Source organism: Brassica napus, chromosome C1 (genome assembly GCF_020379485.1).
Source record: "Brassica napus cultivar Da-Ae chromosome C1, Da-Ae, whole genome shotgun sequence".
Classification (NCBI taxonomy): domain Eukaryota; kingdom Viridiplantae; phylum Streptophyta; class Magnoliopsida; order Brassicales; family Brassicaceae; genus Brassica; species Brassica napus.
Genome location: NC_063444.1, coordinates 29,910,108 through 29,929,354, shown reverse-complemented (window position 1 = coordinate 29,929,354; position 19,247 = coordinate 29,910,108). Strand labels below are relative to the sequence as shown.

At 35.9% G+C, this 19,247-nt stretch overlaps 3 protein-coding genes and 1 pseudogene across 4 annotated transcripts; 2 read left to right on the top strand and 2 right to left on the bottom strand.

Moving 5' to 3' along the window:
- Positions 1 to 2,155: 2,155 nt before the first annotated feature.
- LOC111205233 lies at positions 2,156 to 5,361 on the bottom strand. Of its 2 annotated transcripts, none has more exons than XM_022700754.2 (7): positions 5,123 to 5,361; positions 4,098 to 4,309; positions 3,252 to 3,981; positions 3,044 to 3,144; positions 2,887 to 2,976; positions 2,634 to 2,761; positions 2,156 to 2,470 (listed from the first exon to the last, which is right to left on the bottom strand). In XM_022700754.2, exons 2-7 carry the CDS (start codon positions 4,245 to 4,247, stop codon positions 2,350 to 2,352), a joined length of 1,320 nt encoding a protein of 439 aa, XP_022556475.1. In that variant the 5' UTR covers positions 4,248 to 4,309; positions 5,123 to 5,361; the 3' UTR covers positions 2,156 to 2,349. The 2 variants fall into 2 exon arrangements, with proteins under 2 accessions (XP_022556475.1, XP_022556476.1); XM_022700755.2 differs by having other exon boundaries at positions 4,098 to 4,299; positions 5,123 to 5,353.
- Positions 5,362 to 7,848: 2,487 nt separating this feature from the next.
- LOC111205683 lies at positions 7,849 to 8,635 on the top strand. The gene is made up of 3 exons (XM_022701839.1): positions 7,849 to 7,860; positions 7,996 to 8,581; positions 8,631 to 8,635. The coding sequence occupies exons 1-3, from the start codon at positions 7,849 to 7,851 to the stop codon at positions 8,633 to 8,635; spliced, it is 603 nt and encodes a 200-aa protein (XP_022557560.1).
- Positions 8,636 to 8,805: 170 nt separating this feature from the next.
- Positions 8,806 to 10,940, bottom strand: LOC125580458 (proteasome subunit beta type-4-like). Its single transcript, XM_048744919.1, has 7 exons — positions 10,787 to 10,940; positions 10,640 to 10,704; positions 10,474 to 10,550; positions 9,728 to 9,857; positions 9,495 to 9,654; positions 9,236 to 9,421; positions 8,806 to 9,130 (listed from the first exon to the last, which is right to left on the bottom strand). The coding sequence occupies exons 1-7, from the start codon at positions 10,790 to 10,792 to the stop codon at positions 9,017 to 9,019; spliced, it is 738 nt and encodes a 245-aa protein (XP_048600876.1). The 5' UTR covers positions 10,793 to 10,940; the 3' UTR covers positions 8,806 to 9,016.
- A 39-nt stretch (positions 10,941 to 10,979) lies between these two features.
- On the top strand, positions 10,980 to 13,888 carry LOC106413486 (annotated as a pseudogene).
- The last annotated feature ends 5,359 nt before the right edge of the window (positions 13,889 to 19,247 follow it).

The following is a 19,247-nucleotide window of genomic DNA, read 5'->3' as shown; positions in this document are numbered from 1 at the left end:
CAAAAACTCAGAGTTAAGTATGTATTAATGGAAGGCTGAGACGTTATGGAGATCGTAATGTCGATTGAAGTTTCTGGAAATTGGTCGCGGAAGTCGCAAGCTTGAAAGGAAGAAGATACGTAATAATACGGGGCTTGACATAACATTGGGCTTACTAACAAAATTTAATAAAAGCCCAGTTCGAATAAGACCGGATTACACATAAATCATTGGTTTGGTGAGCGACACGTGTCCAAAAACGCTCATTCCTCCTTGCTAACGTGGAAGGCTGTGTGCATCACACAAGTCAACTTTATATATAAAGATATTATTTACATAGTGAATATCTTTAAAGCTGGTATGAACAAACAACAAGTACGTTTATATATTCATCATTGATACCAAAACTATTTTCATTTTTCCAGTATATTTTTTAGTATTGATCTTTGAGTAATTGGTAAGAATGCACCCATAAGCCCATATAATTTGCCATATATCCTTGTTTCTTTTTAATATTTTTTATGACTATAATACCTTTATCTGTATCTCTCTCCTTTTTTCCTTTTATATGTTCTAATCTCTTTATATCTCGTATAGATTCTTCAAATCATCTTCTAATTCAACACAAATCTTTATTTTTTTATTCTGATTCTTTTGACATCCATAATGCTAATCTTATTATCTCACCCCAATTCCAATGTTTCTAATTTCGACTAACAATCAACTTTTAGTAGGGGTTATTGGTTGTTGAATTTTAATGAATTTGAAAATCCTAACTAAATCTAGTGTTATTGGTTCTATGATTTTCAAATCTGTATTATAATCATGTGTTATTGGTTTAATGATTCATAAATTCTATATCAAATCAAGTGTTATTCAATCGTACGGATTTGCTAATATATTTGATTTTATAATGGATTTGAATGGATTTGTTTGGATTTTTTAGTTAAAAACACAAAGACTCAAATCCGAAGAAAAACCTCCGGATTTGCATATTTTACTTGGATTTATAAATACTACAAGGATTTCTAAATCAATCAAAATAGATAAACCAATAACACCTCCTAATATATACGTCAGTAGGTATTTTATTACTTACCTGTTATTATTTAGATTTTAATGGATTCTTAATCCATGAAGTGTTAGCTGTTACAAATAGTTTTGGGGCTATTTGATAGAAAACTAATTAATTGTTAATAGTTTCATTAACTGATATATGATTTGTTAGTCGATACATTTGTTTGATACATAGATTGTTAGATGATACTGAAATTATTAGCTGATATGTTAGTTGATATGTAGATTGTTACCTGCTATGTAAATATTTAGCTGATAAATCTAGAGTTACTTGTTTTCGATAAAGCATGAGGGTATTTTCGTCTGCACAGTGTCAAAAAATTACTCATTTTTGGGTTATCCATAATTATGGGCATTCAGCTAATTTGGATCTTAATTGGGTATATTCCACACATTCACCCTTGATCTTTTCACCTAACCCTTCGTATAATCCATGTACTCAAACATTATTGTATCTATATTCGTGTTAGTAAACGTACCTCTTAGTTATATATTTTTTATTATACCATAATGTTATATTTTACAGAATTAAACACAACAAAAGAAGGTAAACATATCAAGCAATATTATTCTTGTTAGTTGTTATAACACCGAAGACAAATTGCATCATATTGTTATATAACTATATAGATATACCGTGTGTGATACAGTGTTAGTCGTTTAACGTTTGGTTTCAAGTGACGTTCAGATTATACAAAATCAGGGAGATATACTGTGGCATCATATTGTCAACTCTCTTCAAGTCAAGAGGATTGAGGGTTCGGACCCAGCAAAGTAAACCACTTTATTTGACAAGTTAAGTCGAGAGTTATTTTGGCAGAGTTAACATAAGGTTAGCAATAGAGCAATTAATTGTTACAAACGTTGTCAACAAGATCGATTTTGTTAGTACCAAAAGTGTTCCCTCGTCTTCATCAGTTTATCCATACTTGGATTACCCCCTATAGGTTGAGAGAAGGTAAGTTTTGCCCAGTGACTATGTGGTTTATCGTTAAATATATGAATTTAGAATGTCTTACAAAGTGTAGATAGGGAATTGATAGTGTGGTATGAAAGACCCAACATTATACTTGGAAGACTATTTCTAGGCAATCAAACATTATGACATAAAACATAACTACATTCACTTATGTTTATTTACAGTCGAATCTTATTTTAACACAAACAAATTATACATCCTGTTTCGTTATATCAATACCCATGACGCTCCATTATTACTATTAACATGAACGATTATTATTTTCTATTACTATCGTAGGTAACGGGCTTGAATAAGAACTTACAATATCCATTCTAGCCTTTCATCGCCTTGTAGCACTGGAGGCTGCACAATGGAAGGTTTGATTGTGAATCTCTGTATTTGTATGGGTTCGTACATTCTGGACCCGCACATCTCTCCCGCGGTGGAGGATAGCTGGTTCAAATAACAAGGCGAACCATGTCAATAATCAGCGGTTAAGTCCGGTTTGATTTTAAAGGCATTCTTGGATACCAATGAGTCTTTAGCATCAAACCAAAGTGGTACTTCAGATTGGAATATAACAATGTATCTAAGATTAAGTGTGAATAAATCGTACCTTTGAGGTCTAGAGTTGAATATAGATGGTAATCCAAGTTCTTCTGGGAAGGTTACGATGGTTCCTGAAGGACCCATTACCCACTTCACTGTGTCTGATCTACGGGCTATCGATTCTGCAGCCTTCTCCTACATGAAACAGAATTGCAAACCATCTTAAGATTGATAGAAAAAGAGATGTCACATAAGCTGCTCAAAGTTTCATTCAACAGCAAAAAGAAAAAAGAAAAAAAAAAACTTTTGTTATTTTATACCTTAGCCTTGTCTTCTTGTTGTTTCTTTATTTTATCTTCCTTCTTTTTTCTGCTAGAGTCTTGGCCTAAGATCTTCCTGATTGCCTCAGCCTGCCGATGCAAGAAAGAAGATGTAAACTTTGAGTTCATTCAACTAAAAATGAAAACATGACCAAACCTCTGACTCTCTAGCTGCTTTTTCGACTTGCAGTTTACGTCTCTGGGCAGCCTCAGCTTTCTTTAGTTGCTGATCGACCTCTAACCCATCTTCTTTCCGCTCTGTAAGTAAACTAACACAATCAAAAAGCTTGAAGTCGGAGAATTCTCCATGTCTAACAGCAAAAAAAAGAGAGAGAGAGAGAAGGTTAGATGTTCATCAAGCTTACTTCGAGGTGGAGCTGGAGGTAAGCCACCAGGAAACTCGATGAGGTTTCCGCTATGTCCAGAACGTCGACGAGTAGTCACAGTCATTTCTGTCTTAACTTCACTCAGACTTTCTCTTCTTCTAGCTCTCCCGCTCTTACTTTCTAGCTCAACCTCTGCATCACTCAGACCTTCTTCCTCGTCTTTGACATAATCATCATCATCATCAAATGCTTCTTTTCCTGACTTCTTATCCTTCTTGCCAGACTTGTCTGACGTTCCAACACCACGCGGGTATTCAACATTTTGTTTCATTACCTTGGACAGCTTTTTATGTTTTCTATTCCTTTCTTCATCCTCCTCAACGTCTTCTTCCGCAGTAACAATTTTACCCATTTTCACCTTTCTCAGAAACTGAATCTCTTCGTCATCATCATCAAGAACACGTCGTTTAGAAATCCGGTTGCTCTTTCGAACGGGATAAGTATTTGTTTTGCCTGAATCTGCCTTGCTTGTGGTGTCCAACGATGCGTGGGAGGACTTTGCTGAGCACAAGCCAATATCAGAAGCACTATCGGATGCAGATATAACTTTCGATGAGCCACCGACTTTGAGTTTAACCTTCTTGATTGTAGGGACAAGAAACCCTTCAGTGGATGCAGTTCTGTGGCCCTGATTACTTCCTTGGAATGAACCATTCGTTGAACCTTCATCTGACTCCACTGCTTCCCTCTCTTCTATCCTCTTCTCATTCTGCCAAACACATATCAGTTGATGACAACAACGCTTAGCGGGCAAACTAGTCTTAGCTAAAGTAAAAGAGATAACACTTGTACAAAGATTTGAAGTTGGGTTTGGCGGTTTCTTACATAGACAGGGATTGGTGTGGAGGGCAATGATGAAGCATCCTGTAACTGTCGTTCATTCCAGGGCCGGCGCAATGTAGTGCTCCTCTTCTTCCTTGTTGTTGTTGCACTGCTCGTGTTACTGAAACCTATACCTCCTCCTAGGCTTTCCATAATTTGTTTTTTTTTTTTTATTTCTTCGACTCAGAAACTGAACCTCCACATTCTGAATGTCCCTAATTCATCCCACATCAGATTATGAAATCAGAATAAATACAAGAGCAATTAAGAGAAGGACACAGCTAGCAGTAAAAGCTAATTGCGGTTCCCAAACATAATAAATTCTGATAACTTTCCACAAGAGTTCAATTTCCAACGCTCCTGGGTAAGGAATTTCCATAATGTGTTTTACAAAACAGGGATGCCAAAAATATCAATATCATGTTAAAAGGTCCCTTACTTGGAACAGTTTGATTAATCTAAGATTTAGAAAGAGCATCATCTAGATCCATAACAAGTTTCACTTACGAAACAAAGGAGAAGAATTTCAAGAAGAAGAGTAGAGAACAGTGACAGAGGATTCTCTTGACAAAAGATTGCATACTTTGCAATAGTTCAAAGACATCAGACTAAACACATTGACTAAAGAGTGTTCTTCACTTAGAATGAAAGAAAAATGTTGAAGAATATTTGATTAAAGATTGAATATTGAAAACTAACTCTATTTTGCCTTCAAACAGGGTAAGATGCTGAAGAAAGACATGAGACAGTCCAAGTCTAAGCAAACACGATAATAGACAAAAAAAAAAAAAAATCAAACCCATTCAAGGATTGAGTTTCTTCAAAAACCTAGTTGAAATATCAACACAGAGTATACCCAAAAGGTAATTCAGAGAATTCAGCTTTTGCGTTTGATTTCAAGCTCTTAATTTTGATCATATAAAAAATTGATTTTTGATGATACTAAATTCACTTCAATCAAAACAAATTCACAACAAAGACAGAAGGAAAGAAACTCAAGTAAAAGAGGTCGATCAAAGCAGTTTTACCTGGTGGGTCTTCTGATTAAATTCTAAAACGATCAAAAAAATTAAATTAGGGTTTATAGGAATTGGCGAAGAAGAGCACAAGAAAGTTCTTTCTGTCCTTCACTCTTCTGCGGTGTTCTCCCAAGTACTAGAAAGGCAGGGCGTAGGATATGCTAAACTACGCCTTTTGTCAACCGCACATTTCATTATGGCCTTCTCTACGTTCTTTTTTTTTTCTTCCTGGTTTTTGGGATAAAAGATTTTAGTCATATTCGTATGTTTATAAATTTTGTTTGGATATTTGCTGATTCGATTCAGATTTGGTTAACTCATTTAAATTATTTTATAAAATTTAAAATTTATATATATTTTAAATTTCTCAAAACCCAAAAATAAAAATAATATTATTTTTTGTCCAATTAAAACTATGTTGACCAAAAAGAGGACTCAATATCCATGTGGATAAGATAGGACGGTTGGTTTCGAACACCTCGTGCAAGTTTTTCCGCCCATGTGTTGTAATACCGGGTCATGTGTTTTATCTCGCATGTTTTAAAACTTCTTTGTAGCCGTCAAAGTTCTTCGATACGTTGCAAAAGCTGGACATGCTTTTGGTTTTGAAACCATCTTCACCACTTGAGAATAATTTATTGTAAAAGTCACATGATATTGTCAAAGGTCTTCATGCATTCTATTGACTATAAATGAGAATTTTGAATTATACATAGAGCGGTCCACAATTTTTCGCTCCCTTAAATTCTTCAAAACCTTCTAGTGTGTTGTACTACCCAACTCAAGTATGTAAATGGCTCTGCTTCCAAGATCCATCCGTAAAACACCAATGACCTTCTCTTCATATGTAAATAATATATCACATATAAACTTCAAAAAATGCATGTCAACATACTTAAACTTAACATATAAATTGGTCTAGCTTGAAATTTTTGATAGATAATTAATTTATATTTCAAGTTTTATTAGTGTTTTGAGTATTGTTTAGCTATTTTAGACATCTATTTTGACTATTTGTATATATTTTTCAAGTATTTTGGATAACTTCAAAATATTATATCTTTTGGGTATTTTATATATATTAAATCTAAAAGTAATTAATATATATAAGTATATAAGTCTATTTCGGATACATTCGAGTATCCATACTTTGGTTTGGGTCGGGTTCGGTTCCGGTTCTCTAGATTACTTGTTCTTATTGATCTTATTGCTTGTTTTTATGATTACTCACTAGAACTTGATTTTAGGATAATTGAAATAAAATGAAAGTGTGACTAATATCCTGGCATGAATCCTACTGAGTTAGGTTGTTAGACACAAAAATAGTTGGTTTAAATAACTTAGTGAACATATTGAATTGAACCTTAATGCTTGTATAGAGAAATTGGTAGCGCAGTGAGAGTTGGCATTTGAGGATATCTAGACTTAAGCAGTTGTCCTAGCGAGAGTTGAACAACTGATTATTGAATTCGAGTTCTAAGACTGAACTTAATAAACCCTTACCAACTATTGATCTGGGTTTTGATCTGAGTTTTCATTGCATGTTTGATTTCTCTGGATCTAGTGTTCACCCTAATCATCTACAAACCAATATATTATTCTTCTTGATTTGCTGTTTTTTAATTTAATTTGTTCAAACTTTACCAATAACTAATAGGCTTTTTGTAGGTTCAATCCATAAGTACTGTTATGGATTTTTTATTTGAGAAAATTGTTCTAGAATAATTTGAGCATATCAATAGGCCACTCTGAGTATAATTCTAGCAAAAAAATCACATAATTGACTTATGGCCAGACTCCTAATCAAAAGTATATCATCGCACAACACAATTCTCAAGCACCGACACATCTCGTTCTTTTGATTCTTGATTGATGAATCCGGTATATTTGGGCCCTGTTTGTTTTAACATCCAGATGATCCATCTGGATGGAGATGTGATTGTTGTTTGTTTAGACACTAAAAATACAACTCATTCAGATGGACCATCTGGATGACTTTCAAAAATTTAGCTTTAATTTCATAAACCAGCTGGATGGACCAAATTGAACAAGCTGACTTGAGATGGTTTAGTCAAAATGTCAAAATGTCGATTTTACCCATTATAAACTTCTAAAATTACAAACCTAATTATCCTAATTCCTCACTCTCGTATCTCTCTCTCTGTCGTCGACGAAACCTTCCACCATCACATTTCACACACTCTCTCTCTCTCTCGCCATGAATGGAGGTTGATCTCTCTCTCTCTCTCCGCCTCTCTCTCGTCGGATCTCTCTCTCTCGCTGGATCTCTCTCTCCGCCTCTCTCTCGCTGCAGCTCTCTCTCTCTCTCAAGTATCTCTCGCAGTCTCTCCCTCTCTCTCTCTGAGCTTGTTTGGTTTTCTGCTTCTAGATCTCTACAGATTCATTTTGTTGATGGGTTTCGTTGGTTTTGAGAATGTCTTTCTGATTTTGATCTGCTTGTGTGTATAGAGTGATCTTTGAGTTGAAACATTCATTGATGGGTTTCTTTGGTTTTGAGAATGTCTTTCTGAATCTAATATGCTTGTGTGTATAGAGTGATCTTTGATTTGTCAGTCTAAAACATTTATGGACATTATGTTTGTGACTTATCTTATTATATGAGAATCAGCTTTTTAATATGAGAAATGTTCTGACATATCACGTTTGGGAATGGTTCTGATATTTCAAGTTTGGTGAAATAGAGGAAACAGTTTGGTGAAGTAGACAAGGTTGAGATGGACAGTAAGGTAAGTCTAAAGCTTCTCTCTCTCTAAGTTGTTTTGTGTGGCTTTTGTGTCTGCTGTTAGTTAGTCTCTCTTTAGATATGATGATCACGAGAATGCTTCTTACTCTTGTCTGCTGTCTTACTTGTAATTTTGTAGGACATATTAAGACTTCTAATTGAGGATGATGATCTAGAGTTGTTATTTGATGAGAATGAGCACATGTATACTCTCATAGAGGAAATGTTTGGAGTGACAGAAGCTGGTACTGATAGACAATTGGTCAGGACAAACCGAGGCGAAGGCTGGCGACGTGTGCAACGTTTTATGTTCGAGTCTGAGGTACAATGCTATGACATTCTACGCATGAACCAGTCAACATTTAGGAGTTTATGTAAGATACTATCGGAAAGGTATGGGTTAGTGGAGTCGTTTAACATTTACCTCGAGGAGAGTGTTGCCATGTTCCTGGAGATGGTTGGACAAGACTTAACTATACGGGCTATAGCAGAGCGTTATCAGCATTCATCTGAAACCGTGGATAGGAAGATTGATGAGGTTTTGAGTTCTGTTTTGAAACTTGCAGCAGACATTGTGAAGCCGACAAGGAATGAGTTCGCATCTGCTAGTCCTTTTCTAGTTGATAATCCAGTGTATTGGCCTTACTTTAAGAACTGCGTAGGGGTTTTAGATGGCACTCATATTCCTGTTCTTCCACCATCTGGGAATGTTGAGCCATTTAGAGGTAGAAAGGCTGAAGCAACCATGAATGTGTTAGCCATTTGTAATTTCAGCATGAGATTTATATACGCTTATGTTGGTCTTGCTAGTCTAGCATCACATAATTTTTTTTTTTTTGTCAAAGTATCACATAATTCAATTATAAATAATTATAAGAATAAAAAATATTTGTGAGGATCATCCACTATATGTCCATATGCTCATGATTGCTACACCAACAAATAAATATACGAAGAAAATTTTGAGACTCGTTTAGTCCAAAGATATTAAGAAATATCCATAAACTTTTATCGATCTAACTCCGAAATATCATGAAATAACCACAATTGTTGCTAGGAAAACCACTAGAGTACATAGTAATTTAACATCACAAGAAATAACATAAAAAAAGAAAGCGTTCTTGAAAGATCTCCAGGCAGTATGTGGTTGATTAGGCTTCTTACCAGGAGCCTTCAGCACCAGCAGTCGGATTGTTGAACGCCTTGAATTCCCAGAATGTCTTCAACGAATATGGCTGAGAAACCGTCACGCCTTCTTCTGTGATCTTAGCTATCTGCAAAAAGTTTCAATGTATTTACTCCAACCAACACTTGACAAAGATAATTCTGAAGCTAGTTAATAAACTAACAAAGAAAAAATTTGATAAGTAATGACAAACCTGAAGCTTGTTAATAGCAGATCTGTCACGATACAGAAGCACACGCATACATTTCTCAAGGAGCTTGACACCATCTTCAAAACTCAGGTCTGCATGCCACTCATCACGAAGAATTGGCCTAGCGAGGTGGTTTCCAAATCCGGTGGCAACATGATTGTCCTCGAAACTAACACCAATCATTGACACCTAGAAGAGAGAATGAAAGAGATCCAAATGAATAATCAAAGACTATATACGAATAGAAAGTCTTGAGACATACCATGCCAAGGTAACTTTCCCCATTTTTGACACCTCCAAGGACGAGAGTGTTCCAGAGAGGGTTAAACTTGTTGCGACGGTTGTACATCACTCGGGTCAGATAGTTATGCACCTCTTTTGGCCCCAAAGAGTTACCATCATCCCACATGTTATCATTCAAACTGTGTTAAAATACGAGGGCTCATGAGAGTTGACAAGAAGAAAAGATTACGAAAAGAAGAAGCGATTTCTTACACGAGCTCATCAAGATAACGAAGAATCTCCTGAAAGTCACTGATTTCTCCGCTGGCACCGAGAAGAGAATGCTTACCAATAGCTTTCATTCTCTCAATGTTCTTGTACCTTAAGGTGGATCCATATGAACCTGCCAAAATACGTAGGTGAATAAATCGAAATACCAGCATAATATCAAGAGTCTATGGACAAATCATAGCTGAAATATTACAAATCAAACAATTTCAGTGAAGCAGTGGTTGATGGTTATAATGAAAGATCCACCCAAACAAAAACAAGATGTTTATTGAAAGAAAGAAAACAGTTGCATGTCTAGCCAGAAATACATCTTTTCAGCATATATGCCTAACTTGACCATAGATGTTTAATCTTGGTTATCATTATCACATCTAAGTCCATGCAAGGAGATTAGAAGAATACATCAAAAGATAGTAATCATACTACAATTGCGGCACTAAAGAAACATAAACTAAAAGCAATCATGCATATACAATAAAATTGATCACTAAGTGTACAAAGAGTATACGTGGGACTACCTACTAGGAAAAAAAATTTAATGTCTTCTCAACTTCAACAACAAAGCTGGTACACATGAACTATTTACTGCAAAGAAATAGCTTTTAACTAAATAAACAACCAAGGGAGGTCTATTGGGATGGTATAACTGCAAGCCCTTTTGAGAAACTAACAACACAATTATACAGTGATACGCAACTGAGCTGAGACAAAAAGGAAAGGAAACATACCTCCCATGTCGGAAGCCATTAAAACCCCATCCTTGTACTTGATTGCGACAATAGAAGTCCCAGTAACATATGGGTACCTAATAAAAAAAAATATTACAAAATCAAACCCATAATTGAAAAACTCAATCGACAACCTAAGATAAAGACGAGAGAAAGATAGACAGACAGTGTTCTTTGTGAATCAGCTTCTGCGTTCTTCACGGAATCACCGTTATCGATCGGAATAGTAAACTGGAGAAAGAAATAATCAGCGTTAATCGAAAACGAAACCGGGAGTAAGAACATTGAGGATTTGAGATTCGGTCGGACTTACAGTCATCTTTTTTTCGGATCGAGAGAGGTTTAGGTTCTTCTTCAATTAAGATCTGAAAAGCTTTTGATTTTGGTCTAAACTCACAAAAAAAAAAAAAAAAGGCTTCTGCGATTTCCTTTTCCTCAAGAAACAATCTGAGTCGGATCAGACCCGGTTATAAACCCGACCCGGCTCGTAATCAGCCCGATACCATTTAAGGCCCAAGTCAAATAGTACGTTGTTGTATCAGCGCTTTTTCTTTCTTTTTTTTTTGTGCAACAGTGTATTAGCTTTTAATTGAACTTTCTTCCAGAATCATCGTCTCTTTTGCCGGAGAATCTCAGTAGTAATGACTAGGTCACCGGACAAATACGGTCGCGATCAAGCTCAGGTTACTCAACTCCCCGGATTTTAGTTGAGGATTGAGATGAAACTTCAGTGTGAATGTTTACTTTTATTCTTGGGTTTTCGAAATTTCCAGGGATTTTTGAATAACTTGCAGGACTGGGAACTTTCATTGAAGGATAAAGACAAGAAAATGAAACACCAACCATCTACTTCCTCCTCTAACCTTGTTAGTTCTTCTCTCTCTTCCATCTAGTTCTTCCTTATTGTTAACTTTTCAGCTTAGTCCTAAACTTGTATTTTTTTTTTTTTTTTTTTTATCAGACTAGTGAGAAACTCAGACCGAGTGGGTCAAAGCAATATGACTTTGTCAAAAAGTATGGTCCGATGAGCGATTTCTCAAGTCAGTTCGATGCTAACTCAGAGAAGGAACAGGTATTACTTGTCATCAAGCTTATTATGCCTTTAGCTATTTGATATTATTCCTCTTCCTCTCAATGCCATGTTTCTCCCTTTTCAAATATTCAGGGGAATGAATATTTCAAGCAGAAGAAGTTCAATGAGGCCATCGATTGTTACTCTAGGAGTATTGCTTTTATCACCAAATGCCGTGGCTTTTGCAAATCGGGCTATGGCTTACCTTAAACTCAAAAGGCTAGTTCATTTTCTTTTAACTTAGTTTCATTTATTTAGTGACTTTTTGAGGCTCTAATGTTTGTTTTAGATATCGAGAGGCTGAAGCAGACTGCACAGAAGCGTTAAACCTAGATGATCGATACATAAAAGCATACTCACGCCGAGCAACAGTAAGAAAGCAACTCGGCATGATCAAAGAAGCCAAGGAAGGTATCCCAGATGCTGAGTTTATTTGTATTCTTTTCTTGTGCTAAGATATTTAAAGTTTATTTGCTTAAAATCCACGGTGACTAAAATTTTATCGCAGATGCTGAGTTTGCTTTAAGATTAGAGCCTGAAAGCCAGGAACTTAAGAAGCAGTATGCCGACATCAAATCTTTGCTCGAGAAAGTAATATTCTCATATACTCCATTCCTTTCACCATATAAAGTTTATTATATGCATCACTGAAAGTTTAAAAAACTTTTTTTTTAATAATGAGGCAGGAAATCATTGAGAGAGCCACTGGAGCAATGCAAAGCACTGCAGAAGAACTGCTCAAAACAGCCGGTTTAGAAAAGAAGACAAAAACGCCAAATACGGAAATGAAGATGATGAAGACCCAAGGGGCCAAAACAAACGGGGATACGGCTAGGCCTGTTTCAGGTAGCAAAGAAGTTTCGGGAAAGAAGCTCATTGAAAGTGTACAACCTGAGGTATTATACCAAAGCTACTTTTGTTAGATATTATATCTTAAGTTCATAAATACACATCTAGCAGGTCGGTGTAGCCTTAGTTTCACTTGTAAAGTTTAGTGTGGTATTATCATCGCTGAAGTTTTTATCTTTAAGTAAACCCTCATGTAAAAATTTTGAGAGCTTGTCTCATAAAACCTGTCACGTAAACTTTTTTGTTTTTTGTTTGTGTGACATCTTCTTCAGGAGAAAAAGAACGAAGTTTCCAAGAAAATGACGCTTAAAAGCGAAGGTTATGAAAAGGAGGCAAAGTCTTATGGCATAAATGGTACTCAGCCTTCTGGATCGGTGAGTATTTGCAATAAAAAATTGGGGTTTAACAAGTTTATGTAGTACAAATGAAATCCTATCTGATGCTGCAATGCTTGTCCCCATTCTCTAGGGAAACCAGGTTTCTAGAAAGCTGGAACTAAAGCCATCAGTGCAAGAGCTTGCTGCTCGTGCAGCATCACTTGCAATGGCTGAAGTTTCTAAAAACGTTCGAGTCCCAAAATCTGCTTACGAATTTGAGAACTCCTGGCGGAGTTTCTCAGGCGACCGTGCATTGCAAACCCAGTTGTTAAAGGTTTGACATATCACCTTTTTGCTAAATCCTCAAATAACATTGCCACTCATCGGGTTTGTAAATGTATCAGGTTACGACACCGAGCTCTTTACCTCAGATTTTCAAGAGCGCTTTGACTTCTCCCGTTTTGTTTGACATAATCAAGTGTGTAGCCTCATTTTTCAAGTTAGTAAACCGACCATTATATGCATTATTGGTTCACCAAAACTCTGGTAAACATTTGGTGCTTATGATTTATTGCATGTTGCAGTGAAGATATGGATTTTGCTGTTAAGTACATTGAGAACCTAACAAAGGTTCCTAGATTCAACATGATCGCCATGTGCCTTACCTCAACGGAGAAAAATGGTAAAATCCCTTTTATCAGTTTCAACGATCTTTAATCTGACTGGAAATGTAATTGTGGTTTCAACTGATTTCTTTTGGGTTCAGAGCTTTTGAAGATTTGGGAAGATGTTTTCTGCAGTAAAGCGACTCCAATGGTATATGCAGAGGTCTTAGACAAACTGGGATCAAGATACTGCCTGAAACAGTAACTTGGGAGATGGCTCTCACTTTAGCAGCGTACATGGTGAAGATCTTGCAGACCCAGAAAACATTTTTCAGTCATCATGAATCAGTTTTTGTTTTTTGTTTTTTTTTTTTTTTTTTTTTGAGGTTCAGGCTGTGAATTGTTCATATGTTTACCGGAAGAATATTAAAACCGGGTTATCATTTTGGTTTAGCTAAGATATGTTATTCAGAGGAAAGCTATTGTCAGTTTTCATTTCATCATTTTGGTGAAGTTAAGCAACTGGAATTAAGAATGTGCACTTCGGGTCATGTTATTTGACCCTAACTTCACCGGATCAAAATTGCATAAACTTTCGGGGAAGAGAGAGAGATCGTCTGTTTGATACAATGGATAAGGGGTCATAGTTTCAGTTTATCTTATCTAGTAAGGCCTAAAGTTTTCTCTCTAATATCCTCTCTGCTGTCAAGCTTCATCCGGTAGATCTCTTACCTCACTGGTATGTGTCACAGGCGCACTGGAGACCATCTCCATTTCTTATGATTCGTTTTGATTCAGCTTGTGTGTGTTTATGGAGTTTTTTTTTTCTATGGAGTTTTCGAAGTTTGGGTCATATTGATGGTCTGGATGTTGCAGATCCGGCAATGAACTTCATCATAAGAACATCTCCGGAGGAAGATATTTGGTGGGTATTTTAATTTTTTTTTTAATTAAAATTTTAAAAAGATTTGGAAAAAGACACTTTAAGATAGGGAAACAGCTTATTCATGGTTGCTGAAAAAACAAGTGCCTGAACTTTCAAGACGTACCAAAACATACACCTCCATTAAACATAAATTTGAAATTCATACCCAGATTGTATAAATGGCAGCTAATCCGCATTTTGACTTAAACTCTATTAATTAATTGTTAACATCGATGACTAGGATGCTTAGTCGGCTGATGAATCAGATTAATCAATAATCGAGCCAAATCGAAAATCAGATTATAATAGGCTTAAATTGATAATTTTTGGACTGAAACCCTAAATAATTGGGGCATTATCACTATACAACTTCGTTTTGTTCTTTTTTCTTTCTTCTTCTTTGACAAAATGAGGAATTCCGACAAAGTGAATTACAAAACCATTGTCGTGGAGAAAAACTGAGCAAGAGGAATGTCACAGTCAGTGGAACCAAGCTCGTCGTCGATTTTTAGTGGGTGAATCAATTGTTTAATGTTGTTTTTCTGTAAAGTTGGGCCGGAACCCTAAAAATTTGAGCCGCAAACGAAGACTTACCTCATTTTTATATGAGTTCGAGAACCCCAGCTTCTCTAGCTATCTGATTTCTTCAATTTCGTCACTTTCTCCAATAAGAAGTTTTTGTTACCCAATTTATCCTGTGACTTCACTTTGTCGGGGAAGAAGAAAGCAAGAAAAGGAGACGCAAAACGACAACGTTTGCTAATGGCCCAACTTTTTAGGGCTTTGGCCCAACTTTACAGAGAAACAACATTAAACAATTGATTCACTCACGTACCAGAAATCGACGACGAGCTTGGCTTCACTGACTGCGACATTCCTCTTGCTCAATCTTTCTCCACGACGATGATTTTATAATTCACTTTGTCGGGATCCCTACTTTGTCATAGAATAAAGAAGAAAGAAAAGGAGACAAAACACAAAACAAAACGATGTCGTAATGATAATGGCCCAATTGTTTAGGGTTCCAGCCCAAACATTATCAATTTAAGCCCACTATAATCTGATTTTTGATTTAGTCCAATTATTGATTAATCTGACTCATCAGCCGACTAAGCATCCTAGTCATCGCCGTTAAAAATTAATTAATAGAGTTTAAGTCAAAATATGGATTAGCGGCGACTTATACAATCTCGGTATGAATTTCAATTTATGTTTAGTGGAAGTATATTTTGACATGTCTTGAAAGTTCAAGCACTTGTTTTCTCAGCAACCCCTAGTTCATGCATGAATAAAATGTTTTCCCCTTTTAGATACTTACGTGATGCTCTAGTGATGTTAATTTTGAAGTAGTTCAACTTTTTAAAATTTAAATGATTAACTAGATTTTGGTCCGTTCGTAAATTTATTTTTAAAATTAAATAAATTATTTTTATATAAATTTATATATAAGATATATAGTGTATAAGTCTGAGGACATTTATCCGGAACCGAATAACCGAACCGAGCGGATCCTATATTTCTGGAACCAAAAAAACCGAAAACCGAATGTGTACCAAAAATTTTAAAATATAAATTATATTTCTACAAAATAACAAAATATCCTAAAAATACTATTTATAAACCAAATTACCCCAAAACAAATTACCTGACTATTTTTTATTCAAAATATTTAAAATTACCTGAATTATTTTATATTTTTATCCGAATAACCTGATATTTAAATTGAAAAATCTCAAATTATCTGATATTTTTTCTATAAATTACAATACCCAAGAAAAACATAATCGAACCGGAACCAAATTGGATCCAAGTTTTTTTGGATATTAGCAGGTTCCCAACTTTGCTACCCAAATTTTTTTCGAGGTAATATTATATTTTTTGGAGAAAAGTTCAAATTTAATATTAAAAGAGCTTTGTAACTTGGTTATTTTAGAGCATGCTAATAGGATATGGGAGCACGGCGTATCACTTGTTGAGAAGGTTCAGTGGTATGGGTTAAAGGAAGTTGGAGTTTATGGTAAAGTTTACAAGACTCCAAATATGTTGAACGTTTATGGATGAGGATAGAGGAAGTGATCACTGTTGCAGCTATGAAGCCATTGTGTCTCCTTAAGCAGAAGGATGGAGGTTCTATCACTATGATTGTTGGTGAATGGTTTTATAACGCTCCGACCGCCCACGGTTAATGGGCTTTCTACTCCCGCTCACTCGGCCTGTGGATTCCATCCGACATACGGTATTTCTTCAAGACACGAATCATTGTTTACTGATCCTTCAATCATCACATGACCTTTTCTAGTGATTTGGCTTCATTCGCACGATATCGGAAACCACTTCCCGATAGGTCATTCATCCTTCCACTACTCCAGCTCAAGCACGCTGAACTCTGGAGTTCTAAACGGATGTGTGACGGAAAAGGCAAGTGCATTTTGATGACATAGGTAGTCAAATCAATTATTTTAAGTCTTTCCATATACCACAAACCGAAATGTTACAATTCAACCCCTCTCAAAGAACACAACGTCATCGTTACGCCCCAAGATCATTACACACGTTAATGTGAGCCCTCACTGAATCCACACTCTTCTGGTTCCGGTTCTGATACCATTTATAACGCCCCGACCGCCCACGACAAATGGACCTTCCACGCCCGCTCACTCGGCATGTGGGCTCCATCCCGTCCGGCGAACAGTGGTTAATTTTTCTAAGGCTCAAAATCATTGTATACTGACCCTGCAATCACAACATGGCATTTCCTCGTGCTTTGGCCTCACTTGCATGATATCTTGAATCATTCACCCATCCTTCTACTACTCCAGCTCAAGCATTCAAAACCCTGGAGTTTTAAACGGATGTGTGACGGAAAACGTAACTGCACTTTGGTGACATAGGTAGCTAAATTAACTCTTTTAAGCTTTTCCATATACCACAAACCGGGATGTTACAATTCTTATAACGCCCCGACCGCCCACAGCTAATAGGCCTCCCACGCCCGCTCACTCGGCCCGTGGGCCCCATCCCGTCTGACGGACGCTGCATTAATTTTGCCAAGGCTTTAAATCATTTTTTACTGACCCTGCAATCACCGCATGACCTTTCCTCGTGCTTTGGCATCACTCGCACGATATCGTGAATCACTTCCCGAGAGGTCACCCATCATTCCACTACTTCAGCTCAAGCATGCTTAACCCTGGAGTTCTAAGTGGATGTGTGACGGAAAACGTAATTGCATTTTGGTGATATAGGTAGCCAAAAAATCAATTCTTTGAAACCTTACCATATATCACAAACTAGGATGTTACAATTTATTCCCTCTCAAAAAACGCAACGTACTTGTTGTGCCCCAAGATCGTTACCCATGTTAGTGTGAGTCCTCAATAACTCCACACTCGTCTGGGTTTGGCTCTGATACCACTTATAACGTCCGACCGACCATGGACCGACAATGGATAATGGGCCTTCCAAACCCGCTCACTTGGCTTGTGGGTCCCATCCCGTCAGGCGGACAGTGATTAATTTTTTTAAGGCTCAAAATTATTGTTTACTGACCCTGCAATCACCACATGACATTTTCTCGTGCTTTGGCCTCACTCGCATGATATCTGGAATCATTCACATATCCTTCCACTACTCCAGCTCAAGTACACTTAACCTTGGTGTTCTAAACGGATGTGTGATGGAAAACGTAACTGCACTTTGGTGACATAGGTATCTAAATCAATTCTTTTAAGTTTTTTCATATACCACAAACCGGTATGTTACAATTTTTATAACCCTGACCGCCTATGGCTAATAGGCCTCCCACGCCCGCTCACTCGGACCATAGGCTCATCCCGTCCGACGGACGGTGCATTAATTTTGACAAGGTTCAGAATCATTGTTTATCGGACAAATTCTAGAGGAGTAACTCAGCTATTGGGAGCACGAAACCATCAGCGAAGCCCTCTCATGGGCGATGGAGTTCATGCTTCAGATATCGAAGTGTCAGGCTTTTGCCACCGACTGCAAGGATATAGTCTCAATGATTCAAAACCCAGGAGCATGACCCAACTTTTCCACTGAATTAAAAGAGCTAATGGAGCTGAAGAGTAAATTTACTGAGTTCTCGATTGTTTTTATTCCACGGTCTGAAAATGTATCGTCTGATTCATTAGCTAAGATAGCAAAATCCTTTCATAGGGATTTGTACTACATTGGTTGTTCTGTTCCGGAGAACCAGACCACCTCAAGTTTTAGTTATAAAATAGCCGTTTGATGTAAGAAAAATGACTTTTTATTCAAAATAACACATGAAAGATAGATTATTAAAATAAAATTAATTAAAAAAAATAAGCCTAGACATTAGTAAATTTTCTTTGATATAAAGAAAATTAAATTGTATCCGTAAATAGGGACACATATCGAATATTCGGGTATTTGGAGGTATTAGTGTCGATTAGATCCGTAGCCACCTGGATATACGATGTCTTAGATATCCCGAAAATATTTAGAATTTTCACGGATATCCGATTTGATCCGTAAATAAAATAAAGTTTTTAAAAATAAATGAAAAATCTTAACTAATATAAAAAATATAATATTTCATGACAAAATAAATTATCATTTAATTTTTAAATTCTAATACCTAATATAATAAAGGGAAAATTGCTAAAACGGAACAAAAATTTAACATGGTTGTTCTTTTAATATAATACCATCAGTAAGTTGTTCTATTAGTATAATTTTTTCATAATCCCAAAACTAACTGTTGATTAATCAAATTAATCAAATAAAAACATTTTAAAGTATTTTAATATTAAAAAATGTATTAAAATAATTAAAATAACTAAATATATATATATATATATATATATAATTTTAATTCAACATTTTATAATATATTAATAAAAATAATATATTTAACGTATTTTATATTAATATAAAAAATGATATAAACAATTGAATTCAAAATAATTATATAAATAAATACATTAATAAAAATAAATGAATATATTAATAAAAATTTA

Bases quoted from the DNA above. Each gene is read 5' to 3' on its own strand.
- LOC111205233 (XM_022700754.2), bottom strand. From the start codon at position 4,247: ATGGAAAGCCTAGGAGGAGGTATAGGTTTCAGTAACACGAGCAGTGCA. The intron at 3,982-4,097 runs GTAAGAAACCGC...TGTGTTTGGCAG, and splicing joins CCACACCAATCCCTGTCTAT to AATGAGAAGAGGATAGAAGA. The intron at 2,977-3,043 runs GTTTGGTCATGT...TTGCATCGGCAG, and splicing joins AAGCAGCTAGAGAGTCAGAG to GCTGAGGCAATCAGGAAGAT.
- LOC125580458 (XM_048744919.1), bottom strand. The intron at 10,551-10,639 runs GTCTGTCTATCT...TTTTTTTATTAG, and splicing joins GCTGATTCACAAAGAACACT to GTACCCATATGTTACTGGGA. The intron at 9,655-9,727 runs GTAAGAAATCGC...ATTTTAACACAG, and splicing joins CGTTATCTTGATGAGCTCGT to TTTGAATGATAACATGTGGG.